The sequence below is a fragment of the Mizuhopecten yessoensis genome, unplaced genomic scaffold (genome assembly GCF_002113885.1).
Source record: "Mizuhopecten yessoensis strain PY_sf001 unplaced genomic scaffold, ASM211388v2 scaffold7763, whole genome shotgun sequence".
Classification (NCBI taxonomy): Eukaryota; Metazoa; Mollusca; class Bivalvia; order Pectinida; family Pectinidae; genus Mizuhopecten; species Mizuhopecten yessoensis.
The window spans coordinates 160,926-179,301 of record NW_018407210.1 but is presented as its reverse complement, the minus strand read 5'-3'; the positions used below and the strand labels follow the sequence as shown (position 1 = coordinate 179,301).

The 18,376-nt window shown below is 36.6% G+C and overlaps 1 protein-coding gene across 5 annotated transcripts in view; it reads left to right on the top strand.

Moving 5' to 3' along the window:
• Positions 1-388: 388 nt before the first annotated feature.
• Positions 389-18,376, top strand: part of LOC110454327 (poly [ADP-ribose] polymerase 4-like) — a 75,241-nt gene continuing 57,253 nt past the window's right edge. For 4 of the 5 annotated variants that reach the window (XM_021503783.1, XM_021503782.1, XM_021503781.1 and 1 more), the window contains exons 1-14: positions 389-438; positions 1,832-2,116; positions 2,487-2,685; positions 3,464-3,603; positions 4,808-4,942; positions 6,343-6,504; positions 6,770-6,904; positions 7,533-7,691; positions 8,447-8,607; positions 10,577-10,714; positions 11,956-12,054; positions 12,470-12,653; positions 14,149-14,302; positions 17,843-17,979. In XM_021503783.1, coding sequence (XP_021359458.1) covers positions 1,985-2,116; positions 2,487-2,685; positions 3,464-3,603; positions 4,808-4,942; positions 6,343-6,504; positions 6,770-6,904; positions 7,533-7,691; positions 8,447-8,607; positions 10,577-10,714; positions 11,956-12,054; positions 12,470-12,653; positions 14,149-14,302; positions 17,843-17,979 — 1,935 coding nt within the window. In that variant the 5' untranslated portion in view covers positions 389-438; positions 1,832-1,984. The remainder of the gene's footprint in view (positions 439-1,831; positions 2,117-2,486; positions 2,686-3,463; positions 3,604-4,807; positions 4,943-6,342; positions 6,505-6,769; positions 6,905-7,532; positions 7,692-8,446; positions 8,608-10,576; positions 10,715-11,955; positions 12,055-12,469; positions 12,654-14,148; positions 14,303-17,842; positions 17,980-18,376) is intronic. The other variant, XM_021503780.1, reaches the window with a different exon arrangement.

The following is an 18,376-nucleotide window of genomic DNA, read 5'->3' as shown; positions in this document are numbered from 1 at the left end:
ATCGACTACAACATTTAAACGCGTACACATATTGAGTCATGTGCTCCTGGTTTCAAATATGTGTTCTCATACACGTACGTAGCATGTGTCATAGCTTATTTTGTGTCACAGGGTTCTGAAAAATAAATATCTCAAGATAACGGTGCGAAGCCTAACTTCAATATTGATTCTTATTCTTATTCCTGATATCCGGAATATATATATATACAACAATAATGAATTTGTATACATGTACTTTAAGAAATTACTCACTATTTGTACGATTTTTCATATATTTTAATACTGATCCGCTGCTTTAATAAGCGGTAATTGTCACTAGCCCCTGTACATGGGGGAATCACCGTGTCATTTCTAAAAATAGAATAAGGAAGAAGTATGACGCATGCGCATTGTCAATGTTTTGGGGCGGCTGACAAGTGTGACTAAAAAATGTTACAGGTATGGCTTTGGCTTTAATATGTTATTTGCACATTGACAACACCATTTACGTTAACATTGTGCAGGACTATCCATGCATGGACACAAATCAAATTTATGATCACGACTGATCATGTCTGATGCTTAGATTTCCTCTCGCACTTTGTGGCAGAGACGAGTCCAAGACCAATCCAAGTTTTCTTGGGTAACTCTCACCACAGTGCACTCGACGTTGGTACCAGAGTATAACAATGAAACTAAAATTGCAGTTCGCGCTTAAGAAGCTTGATTTTTAACGATGGTTCTTAAATTGTACCATAGCAACAATAGAAATGTATAAGGAACATACAGTGAAACAATGTCAAAGTGGTGCTCTTCCTGGTACCACAGGAGTCTGACGTTTAATTAATATATATATAATAGTCTATATTTAAAAAAAAAATACCACGTATACTATAAAAAAAATAGTATACGGGGTATTTTTTTATATATAGACTATTATACATATATTAATTAAACGTCAGACTCCTGTGGTTAAACCACATCACTGGAGAAGCTAGCTTAATTACCAGGAAGGCAGTATTTCCCCCACATATTCTTTGGCTATTGCACTATTCCCCTCGGAGTATTATCATCCGGAGACTTGACCTGGGGAATCCTGTAGGTTATGTATTCCATGTGTACCAATGCTGTTCCCTAACCATGCACTGAGAGTTGGCCAGAGTTACTATAAAATTACATGATATGTACCACAAGGTAACTACACTGCTACCAGATGTGAATGGCGGACAGGACAGAGTTATATATATACTGTGTAGCTGGAAAAGTTAGCTTGCCTGCATGAGTGAGGCAGTTTTTCGCCCTTATATTGTAAAGTATGGGGTCACCTGCCCAACTACATGGATTTTCTCCAGGTACTCTGGTTTCCTCCCACATTAAGACTCCGCGCACACTAACATTCAGGCCAACAAGAGTGAGTAATCATCATAAAAGTGGAAATAACATGTTTCATAATTGTTGTAAAGTAAGTACATGTACAGGTATCTTGAGGGTCCTCCCAGCATGTGTACCAATTAATGCACCTTCCCTGAGCCGCCTAGAACTGGCCTTACAGGATACGGCAAGGGTCACAGCATTGCCACCTATAACATCTACAATATATAGGCACTGCATAGCCATGCTTGTTGTTGCATGCTTAACTAAAGCTATAGCAGTAAGGCAGTATTTCCCCACACTGTTCTTTTGCTGATACACATGTAACTTTGAATCACTTGTGTTTTTAAGCTTTGAATTTTAGTTATACATGTACAATGCATTTGTTTTAGGCCAACGTTATAGTGCTTTCTATCAATTTCACACTCTAAAAGTTCAGAATGCTGAATTTGTAATCAATAAAGGTATTGTTATTTTTCAGATTCATCATTTTTTCAATAAACAGATGAATTGCTGAGCTTCATTTAAGATTAAAAACCTTTGACTATTATTAGTTGGTGTGTGCAACTTCAAACTAAAGAGTCCTAAATACTGACAGCAGGCTACATAGGGATCAACAGTTGTAGACATCACCATGGCAACAATATTCGGTGGTTGCCATGTTGTCCTTGACCTAACAACAAGTGTCAGCTTCAAAAAGAAACAAGAAATCCGTAAGAAAATCACAGATAATGACGGGATTGTCTCCTACATTGTTACAAAGAAGGTAAGAAGCTTTTAAGCAGGTAACAAGTTTGCACCCAGAAGTCAAAGTACTACAAATAAGGTCAACTCTAGAAAGTGCTGATTTACTAAATTAAATCCTTATACTAAAACAGATTGCATGTGCCAATATTCTTTAGTCATGGTTGGTCTTCAAAAATAAGAATGTTTAATAAAATCTTCTTTAAACCTTTGCCAAATTTCATTCATAACTAGGCATACACTTTTAGATAAGTAGTTTGAAATGTACATGTACAAATGTATATTGTACTTTTATGAGAAAATTCATGTTCACACTTAAATCGATCATATAACTTCATTCAAATAGAAATATACATCATTTGTAAAATACAAAATCTGCTTATTTTTCCTAGAGTACTCATGTGGTATGTAACGACCCTGCCAAAGCGGACACCAGCTACAAGCGTAAGATGGCCCAGAAGTATGGCATCCCCGTTGTGTCCGTTGCCTTCCTGTATGACTGTGTGGAGGAAGGGAGACTACTTTGTTCAGATGATTACCTGGTTATTGGCAAAACAAGGTCTCAGAAACTTGGCTCTGGTAAAATTGCAGGTAAAGATTTATATAAAATGTTTCATAATGTACCTCAAATAAGCGAAACAAACTTACATATTTCCAGCTGATTCAGCTTTTGTGTTTAGATCAGTTATGGACTACAAGCACTGCAACTCAGCTATGTAACTTTACATGACTATGTGTCTATGTGAGTACAGCACATTTTACAGCAATTTTGTGACCTTCCAACTTTGAGCTTCACCTCTTTGGCCTTAGTGGTAACTACTGCAGCTAGGGTCATGCCACTTCACATGCTAATGCTCCTCTGTGAGTACAGGATACTGTATTACTTTTTGTAGCTTTGACCTTTGACCTTGACTTTTATGACCTTGCTTTACTTCTTAAGTGTAGGAGCAGGGCATCCTTACAGACAAATTTTAAGTAGTAGTATTTAGTTTACTTTCATAACTAATGTTTTATTCGTACATATGATGGTTAAATGTTTAAAACAAGGGCACACCATTTAGATGGTTGTGAGTTTTGGATTTGAACTCATAGAAAATAGTACTCATTGTCTATGCAAAGATATGTTGCTATATCTTACCTTTATGTTACTGCATTTGGCTTCTTGAAACAAATTTTCAATCATTTTGATTTCTCCAAAGGAAAAGTATTGCTTCATTTAAAAGCAAATATCTGATTTTTATTCTGCCTGAAGAAACAAACAAGCAGACATATTTTTTTATCAACATTATGGAACAGTTTATGAATAGTTCTTGAAGTTGAAATGTGCTGATGAAGGATATAAGGGTTTTTGTGTTTACTTTTGTGATAGCTACAAAGTACCAGATTCTTGGTAAGAGGAAGAAGTCGTCCTTCTATCCAGCGGGAGTGAAGGCATGGCCACTACAGGAAAAACACACTCCCATTTTCAACAGCGCCAAATACCAGGTGGCAAAATATGCTGTGTTACAGGTGAGAACGCTAGAAAGATCACTTGTTTACATCCAGCATTGCAGAATCTGCTTTGAAACAGGGTAACATGTAATTTATTATATCTGGGCAGGGTTACATGTACTTTATTATATCTGGGCAGGGTTACACACAATTTATTATATCTGGGCAGGGTTACACATAATTTATTATATCTTGGCAGGGGTACATGTAATTTATTATATCTGGGCAGGGTTACAGGTAATTTATTGTATCCGGGCAGGGTTACAGGTAATTTATTGTATCCGGGCAGAGTTACATGTAATTTATTATATCTGGGCAGGGTTACAGGTAATTTATTGTATCCGTGCAGAGTTACATGTAATTTATTATATCTGGGCAGGGGTACAGGTAATTTATTGTATCCGGGCAGAGTTACACGTAATTTATTATATCTGGGCAGGGTTACAGGTAATTTATTATATCTGGGCAGGGTTACACGTAATTTATTAGATCTTGGCAGGGTTACACGTAATTTATTATATCTTGGCAGGGTTACAGGTAATTTATTGTATCCGGGCAGGGTTACAGGTAATTTATTGTATCCGTGCAGAGTTACATGTAATTTATTATATCTGGGCAGGGTTACAGGTAATTTATTATATCTGGGCAGGGTTACACGTAATTTATTATATCTGGGCCGGGTTACACGTAATTTATTATATCTGGGCAGGGGTACACGTAATTTATTATATCTGGGCAGGGTTACATGTAATTTATAATATCTGGGCAGGGTTACACGTAATTTATTATATCTGGGCAGAGTTACACGTAATTTATTATATCTGGGCAGGGATACACGTAATTTATTATATCTGGGCAGGGTTACACGTAATTTATTATATGTGGGCAGAGTTACACGTAATTTATTATATCGGGGCAGGGTTACATGTAATTTATTATATCTTGGGTATTCACTGTTGCTTCTTCAGTCCTAACGTAACTTATGATTTATTTGATTACAAGTCTTTAAGGAACAATTTTGCATTATCACCCATGTAAATAGTTTTTTAATCCACACCTTATCAACATATAAAATGGGTATACAGAGGTACTCAAATGTAACACACATGAATTAGATCAGAACTCAAGTTCCTCATGAAAAGACAGTCAACATAAATATACACTTACTGAAGTAAATACCGTACTTGTTATTTTGCATGTCCTGGCTTGGTTACTGTTTCAGAAATATGTAAAGAGTGCAGGGAGGATTTTTTTCTGTGTGCTGGAGGTTCACGTTACTGAAGAACGGGACTTTCTGCCTGGACAAATCCACAGATTCAGGGTATCCAAACACCATGGCAACCTCAAACACATCCAGGTACAATATCAAATTACCAATACTTCATTGTGTTTTTTTGTAAATTTAGTATATATATCAATGATGAACATCTGTTCAAAATACAAATAGCTCATTCTCAATGAGACAGATGAGTAAATAAATACAAATAGCTCATTCTCAATGAGACATGAGTAAATAAATACAAATAGCTCATTTTCAATGAGACAGATGAGTAAATAAATACAAATAGCTCATTCTCAATGAGACAGGCGGGGAAAAAAAAACAAAAAGCTCATTCTCAATGAGACAGGCGGGGAAAAAAAAACAAAAAGCTCATTCTCAATGAGACAGGCGGGGAAAAAAAAACAAATAGCTCATTCTCAATGAGACAGGCGGGGAAAAAAAAACAAAAAGCTCATTCTCAATGAGACAGGCGGGGAAAAAAAAACAAAAAGCTCATTCTCAATGAGACAGGCGGGGAAAAAAAAACAAAAAGCTCATTCTCAATGAGACAGGCGGGGAAAAAAAAACAAAAAGCTCATTCTCAATGAGACAGGCGGGGAAAAAAAAACAAATAGCTCATTCTCAATGCGACAGATGAGTAAATAAATACAAATAGATCATTTTCAATGAGACAGATGTGTAAATAAATACAAATAGCTCATGCTCAATGAGACGGATGGTTAAATTAATACAAATAGCTCATTTTCAATGAGACAGATTAGTAAATAAATACAAATAGCTGATTTTCAATGAGACAGATGAGTAAATAAATGCAAATAGCTCATTCTCAATGATACAGATGAGTAAATAAATACAAATAGCTCATCTCAATGAGACAGATGGGTAAATAAATACAAATAGCACATTCTCAATGAGACAGATGAGTAAATAAATACAAATAGCTCATTTTCAATGAGACAGATGAGTAAATAATTAGTGGTGTAAAGTTATTCTGATACAGAAACCCTGCTTGTATCAGTGTATAACACTAACTGCGTTATTGTGTTACGAATACACATTAAATTTCACCTTTAGGTGCATGAGCTGTGATTGGCTATATATTCCTATTGTTTCCATAGTGATGTCATAACTTCCTGATGTCACAGACTTCCATTTCCATTGTGATGTTACAGTTAAAAGAAAACAAGTTGGATAGAGAATGTTGATATTTTAAATTCAAGTCAACCTAAGATAGTGTTGTTTTCAAGAATGTTGGGTAAACAGAATCTTACGTGCCTTTCCATTTCATATGAGGTTTATATTATGAAGGTCATCACAAATGTGTCATTTCAACTCACTAGAGTCTCAATAAAATAAAGAATTCTTACACTCATTTCACAAATTCAAATTCTGTATGATATGAAAATTCACTTAAGATCCTCTAAGTATGATACATGTAAAAAAATGTTTATAACATTTCTTAACTTACTTGATAGGAAGGAAAACCTGAGAAAATGGAATGTTATTATGTTGAGACATCAGACGAAGCTACCAAGATGTACAGTTTCTTGTACAAACAGCAGACGGAACACCCAAATCTAATGGAGGTATCCCATGATGCACCTCCCAGGGGCATAGGCACATTGAACTTTCAAAAGGTTAGCAAATCTCTGAAAATCAACAAGTTTGAACCAAGCAGTCTTTAGTTTTCTGTCATTCTTATGTTTGAAACGGAAATTTAAAATATGTTAGATTTAAAAAAAAAAATTAGTATGAGGCCTGAAGGTCTCAAAGTGCAGTCTGTGACAAGAAGAGATTTCGGTTAAGCTTTTTTTATTGATTTTCAGTTTTCATAATTATGCATAATAATTTAAAAGAATTACTTTAATGAACAATGATAAATTGAATTATTCTGTTTGTCAGATGATGATGGCATTTGGATTAGAGAAAGCAGAGTTATCTGATCCTGTCTGTGAACTAGTGGAGGGAATATGGAGGGAGGCCTACTCAGACCTATCAGAGATCCTGACCTCACCAAGCTCAGTCAAACTAGAACAGGTCAGAAGACTGGAGTACCAGCATCACTGATATGTGAAATAATGTGTTTATCCCCATGCTTATACTCCTGCTTTGACAAAAGTAAGGGGCATATAGTATTTGATTTGTCCAGGTATCATAAGTGCATCATGGGGAAGTGGTGTGTCACATCCTAACATGAGGTCAATGTGACCTCAATTTGACCTTTGACTTTGACCTCAAGTACTATAATGATGGTTTTCAGAGCATATCTTTGATGTTGTTTCATGAATAGGCATCAAACTTTGTACATATGAACATCATGGGACCTTGACTGACCTTGACCTCAAATACTGAAATATTGGTGGTAAGAGCATTATTCAGCCACTGTTTCATGAATTGGGATCAAATGTTGTATATAAGTACATCATGGAAAAGCCTTATTTAAAATAAAAAATATCCTAATATGAGGTCATTGTTACCTCAATTTGACCTTTTGACCTTGACCTCCAGTACTATGCTGTTTCATGAATGTGCTCCAATGAAATGATGAATTAAATGGATTAGTAACAAATTAATGTAATAAGCCAGAACACTATGAATTGAGACTGATCCAGAATGTGATTTGACCTTATCCACTGGAAAATTAGGTTTTTATGGGATGTTTTAGATTGAGAAGGCTGAAGCTTTGTTAATGAAGCTAAGAGGTGAACCAGAAGACAAGCAGTCTGTCCTCAATGAGTTCTACTCCACTCTTCCACACAACAACAAGGTGGCCATCAGCAGTGTCAACAATGCCTGGTTGTCTACAGAACAGGATCTTTGTCAGGTAGGTTCTACTAGTACACATTACAGACACAACAGCCAACTGTATCAACAACGCCTGGTTGTCTACGGAACAGGATCTTTGTCAGATAGGTTCTACTAGTACACATTACAGACACAACAGCCAACTGTATCAACAACGCCTGGTTGTCTACGGAACAGGATCTTTGTCAGATAGGTTCTACTAGTACACATTACAGACACAACAGCCAACTGTATCAACAACGCCTGGTTGTCTACGGAACAGGATCTTTGTCAGATAGGTTCTACTAGTACACATTACAGACACAACAGCCAACTGTATCAACAACGCCTGGTTGTCTACGGAACAGGATCTTTGTCAGATAGGTTCTACTAGTACACATTACAGACACAACAGCCAATTGTATCAAAAACGCCTGGTTGTCTACGGAACAGGATCTTTGTCAGGTAGGTTCTACTAGTTCATAGTACTCATACAACAGAGATCTGTGTCACTTATTGCTGGCTGTCAATCAAACAATAGATACATGTATTAGGTACTCCTGGTCCATAGTACCATGTCAGTTTTATTATTGTTTTTTCAAGGAAAAGGTTAAAAATGAAATATGCTACCCTGAATCCTGCTCAACTTTATTTGTAAACTATCATGATTAAGAAAAATATTTCATGCTTGGTCCAAGCAAAATATTTCAACTATCTGGATATTTGGGTTCAGTTTGGGAAAACATAAAATCCTTTGAGGTCAAGTTTAACAGGTTCTACTTCAATGGTTGGTAGGTGATGAAAGACATGCTGACGGTCAGTGAGTCCACTGGCTGGTCACTCCGAGGGTCGACAGAGTCCAAATACCGTGCCCTTAGGTGTCAGATAGAACACAGGGCCCCTGATCACCATGTGTACAAGACAGTCAAGGCACTGGTCAACAAGTCTCTGGATGGGTATGTACCGTGTTCTGTTCTAATGTACTTGATGTGGAAACAGACAGGCTTCAGTGTTTTTAGCTTATAGCAGTTCCTTGTTTTAGCTTATAGCAGTTCTTTGTTTAAGCTAATTATAGCAGTTCTTTGTTTTAGCTAATTATAGCAGTTCTTTGTTTTAGCTTATAGCAGTTCTTTATTTTAGCTTATAGCAGTTCTTTGTTTTAGCTAATTTAGCAGTTCTTTGTTTTAGCTAATTATAGCAGTTATTTGTTTTAGCTTATAGCAGTTCTTTGTTTTAGCTTAAAGTAGTTCTCTGTTTTAGCTTCTAGCAGTTCTTTGTTTTAGCTTCTAGCAGTTCTTTGTTTTAGCTTAAAGCAGTTCTCTGTTTTAGCTTATATAACAGTTCTTTGTTTTAGCTTATAGCAGTTCCTTGTTTTAGCTTATAGCAGGTCTTTGTTTTAGCTTAAAGTAGTTCTCTGTTTTAGCTTATAGCAGTTCTCTGTTTTAGCTTATAGTAGTTCTTTGTTTTAGCTAATAGCAGTTCCTTGTTTTAGCTTATAGCAGTTCTTTGTTTTAGCTTATAGCAGTTCTTTGTTTTAGCTTATAGCAGTTCTTTGTTCTAGCTTATAGCAGTTCTTTGTTTTAGCTAATTATAGCAGTTCTTTGTTTTAGCTTATAGCTTTAAATAACAAAATGGGGCTTCAACATAGTGAATGGTTCTCCTTGCGAAAAAAAAAGAGATATTATAATAAATCTTTGCAAAAATTAAATTAAAAAATAAAATGGAAAAGAATCGTGTTTCTATGAGTTCTGGTTCTAAACATGCTTTGAAATGTATATTCATGTTCTAGGAGTACTTGTTCTAAACATGCTTTGAAGTGTAAATTCATGTTCTAGGAGTATTTGTTCTAAAGAAACTTTTATGGTTGCGAGACCAGTTTTGAACAAGCTTAATAGTTCTGTGGTTGTAAGCACGGGTAATAAAAGTTTTACCAGATAATGTAACACTTCTGAAGTTGTAAGCACAGGTTATAAAAGTTTTACCGGATAATGTAACACTTCTGAGGTTGTAAGCACGGGATATAAAAGTTTTACCGGGTAATGTAACACTTCTGAGGTTGTAAGCACGGCTTATAAAAGTTTTACCGGATAATGTAACACTTCTGAAGTTGTAAGCACGGGTTATAAAAGTTTTACCAGATAATGTAACACTTCTGAAGTTGTAAGCACGGGTTATATAAGTTTTACCCGGTAATGTAACACTTCTGAAGTTGTAAGCACGGGTTATATAAGTTTTACCCGGTAATGTAACACTTCTGAGGTTGTAAGCACGGGATATAAAAGTTTTACCGGGTAATGTAACACTTCTGAGGCTGTAAGCACGGGTTATAAAAGTTTTACCGGATAATGTAACACTTCTGAAGTTGTAAGCACGGGTTATACAAGTTTTACCCGGTAATGTAACACTTCTGAGGTTGTAAGCACGGGTTATAAAAGTTTTACCGGACAATGTAACACTTCTGAGGGTGTAAGCGCGGGTTATAAAAGTTTTTCCGGGTAATGCAACACTTCTGAGGTTGTACGCACGGGTTATAAAAGTTTTTCCGGGTAATGCAACACTTCTGAGGTTGTACGCACGGGTTATAAAAGTTTTACCGGATGATGTAACACTTCTGAGGGTGTAAGCGCGGGTTATAAAAGTTTTTCCGGGTAATGCAACACTTCTGAGGTTGTAAGCACGGGTAATAAAAGTTTTACCGGACAATGTAACACTTCTGAGGTTGTAAGCAGGGGTTATAAAAGTTTTACCGGGTAATGTAACACTTCTGAGGTTGTGACAACTTTAATGTTTCCATGGTTGTAATTTAATCTTTGATTCTAAATAGAATGAAAGGGATGATAATTTAAATATGGGTTATACACAAGTTCTTGCAACATTTAGTTGTAAATAAAGAAAAGATAATATTGTGTCTTTTTTGTACCCCAGGAATACCAGGCTGAACATAACGAACGTATTTGAGGTACAGAGACAGATGGAAGAGGATCATTTTACCAAGGACATATTCAACCAGACCCTTTTGTTTCATGCATCCAAACCAAACAACTTTGTTGGGATTTTGTCCAGGTAAACACAATTATGGTACCATAAACATAATCTGATGTAATTTTATTCTGTGGAGCGTAAGACTAGTACACCAGAGGCCCCACCTTGGGCACCTACAGTATGTAACAGAGGCCCCGGGCACCTTGGGCACCTACAGTATGTAACAGAGGCCCGGGCACCTTGGGCACCTACAGTATGTAACAGAGGCCCCGGGGCACCTTTGGCACCTACAGTATGTAACAGAGGCCCTGGGGCACCTTGGGCACCTACAGTATGTAACAGAGGCCCCACCTTGGGCACTTACAGTATGTAACAGAGGCCCGGGGCACCTTTGGCACCTACAGTATGTAACAGAGGCCCCACCTTGGACACCTACAGTATGTAACAGAGGCCCTGGGGCACCTTGGGCACCTACAATATGTAACAGAGGCCCCACCTTGGACACCTACAGTATGTAACAGAGACCCCACCTTGGACACCTACAGTATGTAACAGAGGCCCCACCTTGGACACTTACAGTATGTAACAGAGGCCCCGGGGCACCTTGGACACCTACAGTATGTAACAGAGGCCCCACCTTGGACACCTACAGTATGTAACAGAGGCCCCACCTTGGACACCTACAGTATGTAACAGAGGCCCCACCTTGGGCACCTATGTAACAGAGATCATTACTTTTTTCGATGCCTCCACTAGGAGTCAAACCTGAGACCATTGGTGTATCAGTCTTATGCTCTACTGAATGAGCTATAGAGAAATGTTACCTAGCAGAAAGGGATTAGTATTTTACCAGGGTGAAATATATATATAGGGAAGTTCTCTTCACTATTATGGTATTTTACCGGGGTGAACTATATATATAGGGAAGTTCTCCTGACAACATTTACTCTCACATTTCTATGAATGTCTAATTGTCAGTCTTTGGATCTGAGTTGCGTTAGATGACGCATACCAGTATGTCATTATTATATAGATGGGCTGTTGATGTCTATACTATCACTATATTGATATGTCAGAACTTTGATTTGTATGATACTTGGAACAATTCTAAGTACTCCAGGTGTTCCTTTAGGAAACATCTTATAAATGTAGCTCCTATTTGACTTGTTGGTGTTTGAGGCAACTGGTGACAATCTGTTTTGTTTGAACTAAAAATGGGAAAACTAAAAACGTGGTAAGTGGTAAGACTGTAGTTCCTCTTTGTAATGTAACTCACATATGTACAGCCTATGTACAGCCTATGCTTACATTGTGTTCTCCAGAGGCTTACTGATGCCAAAGATGGTTGTGGATGAGTATGGAGGCAAGAGAACAGATGCTGGCATGTTGGGAGCAGGCATCTATTTTGCAAGTGCTGCCAGGTAAATGTATAATATATCTAGGGTACTCTTACTAGAAACATTGTTCAAGGATTGCAGATTTGTTAGAATTTACATTAAAAGTACCTGTACTGCTTTTAGACTTTTGGAAAAAATGTATCTATGATATTTTTAAATGAAAAAAATCTTAAGTTTAGCAGGTTTTTGTGCTACTTAATTTAAAAGTAGCGTTCTCGGTTTCGTTGAATTTGTGAAGTTACTTAGCCATAAAAACCTGAAGTGCAGAATTTAACCCATATACATTCAGAAATTAAGTAATTAATGTATTTAATTTGTCAAATTGAGAATTGAAGATGGTATACTTGGCATCAGTTGAATATAAGCTTACATGGGTATGTATATACATTTCACCCACCTCATCAGCAGTCAGTAATTGGATACAATTGTGTCTGTCCAGTACTAGTGTAAAGTACTCACAGGTCAGTAAGAGCCGGGGCACGAGAATGATGCTGGTCAATAAAGTGGCTCTGGGTAGGTGTATGGACCTGTACAAGCATGACCAGACACTTGACCGTGCCCCAAATGGTTACTCCAGTGTCCATGGTGTGGCCAACACATCCAACAAACGCTCAGACTTCACGGTAAGTCATTTGTTCAGAGGTTGTTTTTTTACTTTATTTATTTTACAATAATTATGTCTCTCCTTCGGAATGAAGGGAGACATATTGTATTAGTACTGGTTCTTCTGGTTCTTCTTCTTTTTCTAAACGCAACTTGTCCGGGCCATGAATTCTAAACCATTAAAGATATCCATAGAAGGTGTGCAGTGCACTAGAATTAGGTCACTGTGACCTTCACCTCAAGGTCAAAGGTCAAATAAGTGCAACATTTTCAGTAAACTTTTGTCACACCCAGATAATTTAACTTGAAGTATACCTGCATCACCCACAGAAGGTGTGCAGTGCACTGGAATTAGGTCTTGTGCCCCACTATATACAGAGTTATGGCTCTTTGTTTATTTTTAATACCGAAGTTTGTCCTGAGAATAGGTTCCATGTTATTTCACCTACGTTGACCAAACTTAGCATATTTATATATCTTGAGAAGGCGGAATCTCTCGCACTGAAATCGGGTCTTTTGACCCACTATATACTGAGTTATAGCACTTTGTTTATTTTTATTACCAAAGTTTGTCCACAGCATAACTTCCATGGTATTTCACCTACGTTGACCAAACTTGCTATATTTTAGTATCTTGGAATGGCGGAGAGTTGCGTACTGCAATCGGGTCTCTTGCCTCACTATATAAAAAGATATGGCCCTATGTTAGTTTTTTATACTGAAGTTTGTCTGCAGCATAAGTTCCATGAGCCAATAGAGGAACCAGATTGTAATCAGATGTGTGATAATTCCTATTTTTATGTAAATGTGTCTATAGTACCATAGCTGCCGAAACTTAACCAAATTGTTAAGACAATTTAACATCAACCAGAACAATTTAAAAGTTTAATGGTTTAGAGTTTATACACCTTAATCTTGATGTGACCTTTCTATTCTTCCAAATATGCACATTGGCTTATAAGGTGAGACATATTCTAGTTATTATAAATTTCTAGTTATGAAACAGTTTTTATGAACTTATATTAATCACTCTTGCTGACCTTGATGGGACACCTACAGGGGTCTTGATTTTGGAGCAAACTGGTGACAAATTTGGTGAGAGTTGAGTTTGCTTCCACGGTGCTAACCAACCTCACAGAAATTTGTTTAGTGTTGCACTTCTTTTTTTATATGTAAATGAAATACACTAATTAATCATTAAAAAATCTCTATAACCTCGTTTTAAACTTCTTGCATCATATTTTTAAAATGAGAAGGGCATCTATATACATGTATGTGTTTGTCACTGTTAATCATTTTTTTTCATGTGTTGAACAGGATTTCAACAGATGTGATTTTTTTAATGCTATATTAATTTTGATCCTCTCTCAAAAAAGGTTGGCGACTATACAAATAGCTTTAACTCTTCAATCCCAGCCATTGCTACAGGACATACTATAAAACCCATTTAGTATTTGTGTTCATTGTTACAGGACATACTATAAAACCTGTTTAGTATTTGTGTTCATTGTGTAGGAGGATGAGTATGTAGTATACTCACCGGATCAACAGAAGATGTGTTACCTTGTGGAGTTCACTGTGGGCAGTGAGAAACCCATACCCATGGAAATTGTACCTGTACACGACAGCATAGACACAAATACTGACCCAACAGCAACCGACAAAATCAGTAAGTTGTATCTTTACACGACAGCATAGACACAAATACTGACCCAACAGCAAGCGACAAAATCAGTAAGTTGTATCTTTACACGACAGCATAGACACAAATACTCACCCAACAGCAAACGACAAAATCAGTAAGTTGTATCTTTACAAGACAGCATAGACACAAATACTCACCCAACAGCAACCGACAAAATCAGTAAGTTGTATCTTTACAAGACAGCATAGACACAAATACTCACCCAACAGCAACCGACAAAATCAGTAAGTTGTATCTTTACACGACAGCATAGACACAAATACTCACCCAACAGCAACCGACAAAATCAGTAAGTTGTATCTAAAACACAAACCGACAAAATCAGTAAGTTGTATCTTAAACACATTTTATAGATATGAAAATATTGATTTTATAGCCTATTTTCTCAAAAGTATTTTCATGTAATTCTTTTTTTTACTTTAAAAATCAGGAAAAATGTTGAATGCAGAAAAGTTGTATTGTTTTTAGATATATCATATAATGATTTCCATTCTTTGAAATGTCATTGTAATTTCCTGATTGGACTATGCTATCCGTCTTATAGAGTGCATTGATCGTCGACAGTTGGTTACTTTTTATTTCTAAGAACCACCAAAATGATTGACTCCAAATTTAAAACAAATGATCTTTTTCTTGTCCCAAGTGTTGTATTATGTTTTGATCTGAAAAAAACCTGGTTGCCTCAGCCTCTGATTATCTGAGACATTTTTATGTCTACTGTAGATCAGTGGCTCTACAGATGGACATCAAACTTGGTACAAATGTTGCTTATGAAGTCCTGACCAAGTGTTGTTACATTTCTTGTCAATCTGTAATCCAAGAAAGCTTACCTGACATATGGTCAGCAGAAACATTTTGACCTAGCTTACCTGACATGGTCACCAGAAACATTTTGACTTAGTGTACCTGACATATGGTCAGCAAAAACATTTTGACTTAGCTTACCTGACATGGTCACCAGAAACATTTTGACTTAGCGTTTCTGACATATGTTCAGCAGAAACATTTTGACTTCGCGTACCTGACATATGGTCAGCAAAAACATTTTGACTTAGCTTACCTGACATGGTCACCAGAAACATTTTGACTTAGCGTTTCTGACATATGGTCAGCAGAAATATTTTGACCTAGCTTACCTGACATATGGTCAGCAAAAACATTTTGACTTAGCTTACCTGACATGGTCACCAGAAACATTTTGACCTAGCTTACCTGACATGGTCACCAGAAACATTTTGACTTAGCGTTTCTGACATATGGTCAGAAGAAACATTTTGACTTAGCGTTTCTGACATATGGTCAGAAGAAACATTTTGACTTAGCGTTTCTGACATATGGTCAGAAGAAACATTTTGACTTAGCTTACCTGACATGGTCACCAGAAACATTTTGACCTAGCTTCCCTGACATCTGGTCAGCAGAAACATTTTAACTTAGCGTACCTGACATAAGGTCAGCAAAAACATTTTGACTTAGCTTACCTGACCTATGGTCAGCAGAAACATTTCGACTTAGCGTACCTGACATGGTCGGCAGAAACATTTTGACTTAGCGTTTCTGACATATGTTCAGCAGAAACATTTTGACTTCGCGTACCTGACATATGGTCAGCAGAAATATTTTGACCTAGCTTACCTGACATGGTCACCAGAAACATTTTGACTTAGCGTTTCTTACATATGGTCAGCAGAAACATTTTAACTTAGCGTACCTGACATAAGGTCAGCAAAAACATTTTGACTTAGCTTACCTGACATGGTCACCAGAAACATTTTGACTTAGCGTTTCTGACATATGGTCAGCAGAAATATTTTGACCTAGCTTACCTGACATATGGTCAGCAAAAACATTTTGACTTAGCTTACCTGACATGGTCACCAGAAACATTTTGACTTAGCGTTTCTCACATATGGTCAGCAGAAACGTTTTGACTTAGCGTACCTGACATAAGGTCAGCAAAAACATTTTGACTTAGCTTACCTGACATGGTCACCAGAAACATTTTGACTTAGCGTTTCTGACATATGGTCAGAAGAAACATTTTGACTTAGCGTTTCTGACATATGGTCAGAAGAAACATTTTGACTTAGCGTTTCTGACATATGGTCAGCAGAAACATTTTGACTTCTTGAGAGCAACATTATTGACTGACTCCAAACTTGATACAGAATTGTTCCTGTTTAGGGTGATCAAGTGTTGTTACTTTTTGTGCCAATCCACAAATCAAAGATGGCCAGCATGGCCTCTAGATATTTTTAACTTCTCAAGAATAATTTCAGTGATTGACTCCAAACTCAATAGAAACATTTCCTGGAATGTCACCACCAAGCATTCATACTTTTCTTTTTGATTCAAAATTTAAGATTGGCCTTGGTCTCTGATTGGCTGAGAATTTAAGATTGGCCTTGGTCTCTGATTGGCTGAGAATTTAAGATTGGCCTTGGTCTCTGATTGGCTGAGAAAGTTTTATTTTCTTTCAAAACAGCTTCGATGATTGACTCCAAACTTAGTACAAATGTGTGTGTGTGGGTTCAACCAAGTGTTGTTAGTTTTTGTGCCAATATAAAAAATTCATGACAGCTTCCCTGGCTTCTAGTTGGTACACCTTGCCCTCTGATTTGAAGAGACATATACAACTTCAAGAATGGCGGCAGCAATTGCCTGGAAACTTGTTACAAATGTTCCTTATGTGGTCCTAACCAAGTGTTAATACCTTTTGCGCCAATCTGAAAATAGATGTCTGTTATGGCTTGTGGTTGGCTCAGACATTTTTGACTTCTTCTCTGCAATGGCTGCAGGGATTGACATGAAACTTGAACAAACATCCCAAACAAGTGATATCACTTTCCGTGCCAATCTGAAATTCCAAGATGGCTTCCTTTTTTACTTTTTTCAAAACTGGCTGCAGCGATTGACTTCCATACAGAGTACAAGTGTTCCCTTTAAGGTTATCACCTAGTTTTCTTACATTTTGCACCTATCCAAAATTCCAAGTTGACTGTCCTGGCATCTAATTGGCTCAGATGTTTTCTATTTTTCACTAGAAGAGCTGCAACAATTGACAGCCTTTTGGGCCTCTTGTTCTCTTTTATTCTTATTTTAACATAAACAAGAGAAAAAAAGACATTTTATTAATAATTTGGTAAATGTTTTTCTACAAATAAAACTATATTTGTGTTCCCATTACATCTGGTTAAAATTAGGATTGAGAGTTAGGCAAATCTTTTAGGCAATAAGCTTTTTGCAGGAAGAAGTGTTCTTTTATTATAAACAAAAAATGTTAAACATAAAAATAGGCAAGTAAACAGTTTATTTTTAGGATTAGAATGTATAAACACCTTTTATGTGACTATACATTTTATATACAAAAGTTACAAGTCCTGTTAAGTATAAGCAACATTACTGTGAATTAGCAAATAAACAAAAAAAACAGTTGTAAATAAATGCATTTACGTGATGTTTCTGTTTGTGAATTCCTATCATAGTAACAAAATCATATTTCAGATTTAAAAGATGTAAAAGATGTTTTGGACCCCATGTCAAAGGTCAAATCTGGACTGATTGCTGATGGGAAGGAAGTCAATCCAGTGGAACTTACGGGTGTGAACGTGTGTGGCAAACTGATGGATCTAGTGGCAGAGGTAATCGCCTTAGTTTTGTTAGCTTTGAAATGTTGAAATTTTACTGCAAGCTGGTTAGTTTTGAATGTTTTTTCCATATGTATTTCCTTTAACTGAAATATCATATTTATTGTATGTTTAAGATATTTGAAGGTATATTGTATATTTGCGTTCTTTAAAACACAAGATTAAATATAGATTTTTGTCAAAGTCGTGATCAATGTTCAAGTTGTGATCAGACCACACCACACAACTGTCAAACCTTGTTATGCTCAAATTGTGATCAGACCTACACCACACAATTGTCAAACCATGTTATGTTCAAGTTGTGATCAGACCTACACCACACAATTGTCAAACCATGTTATGTTCAAGTTGTGATCAGACCTACACCACACAATTGTCAAACCATGTTATG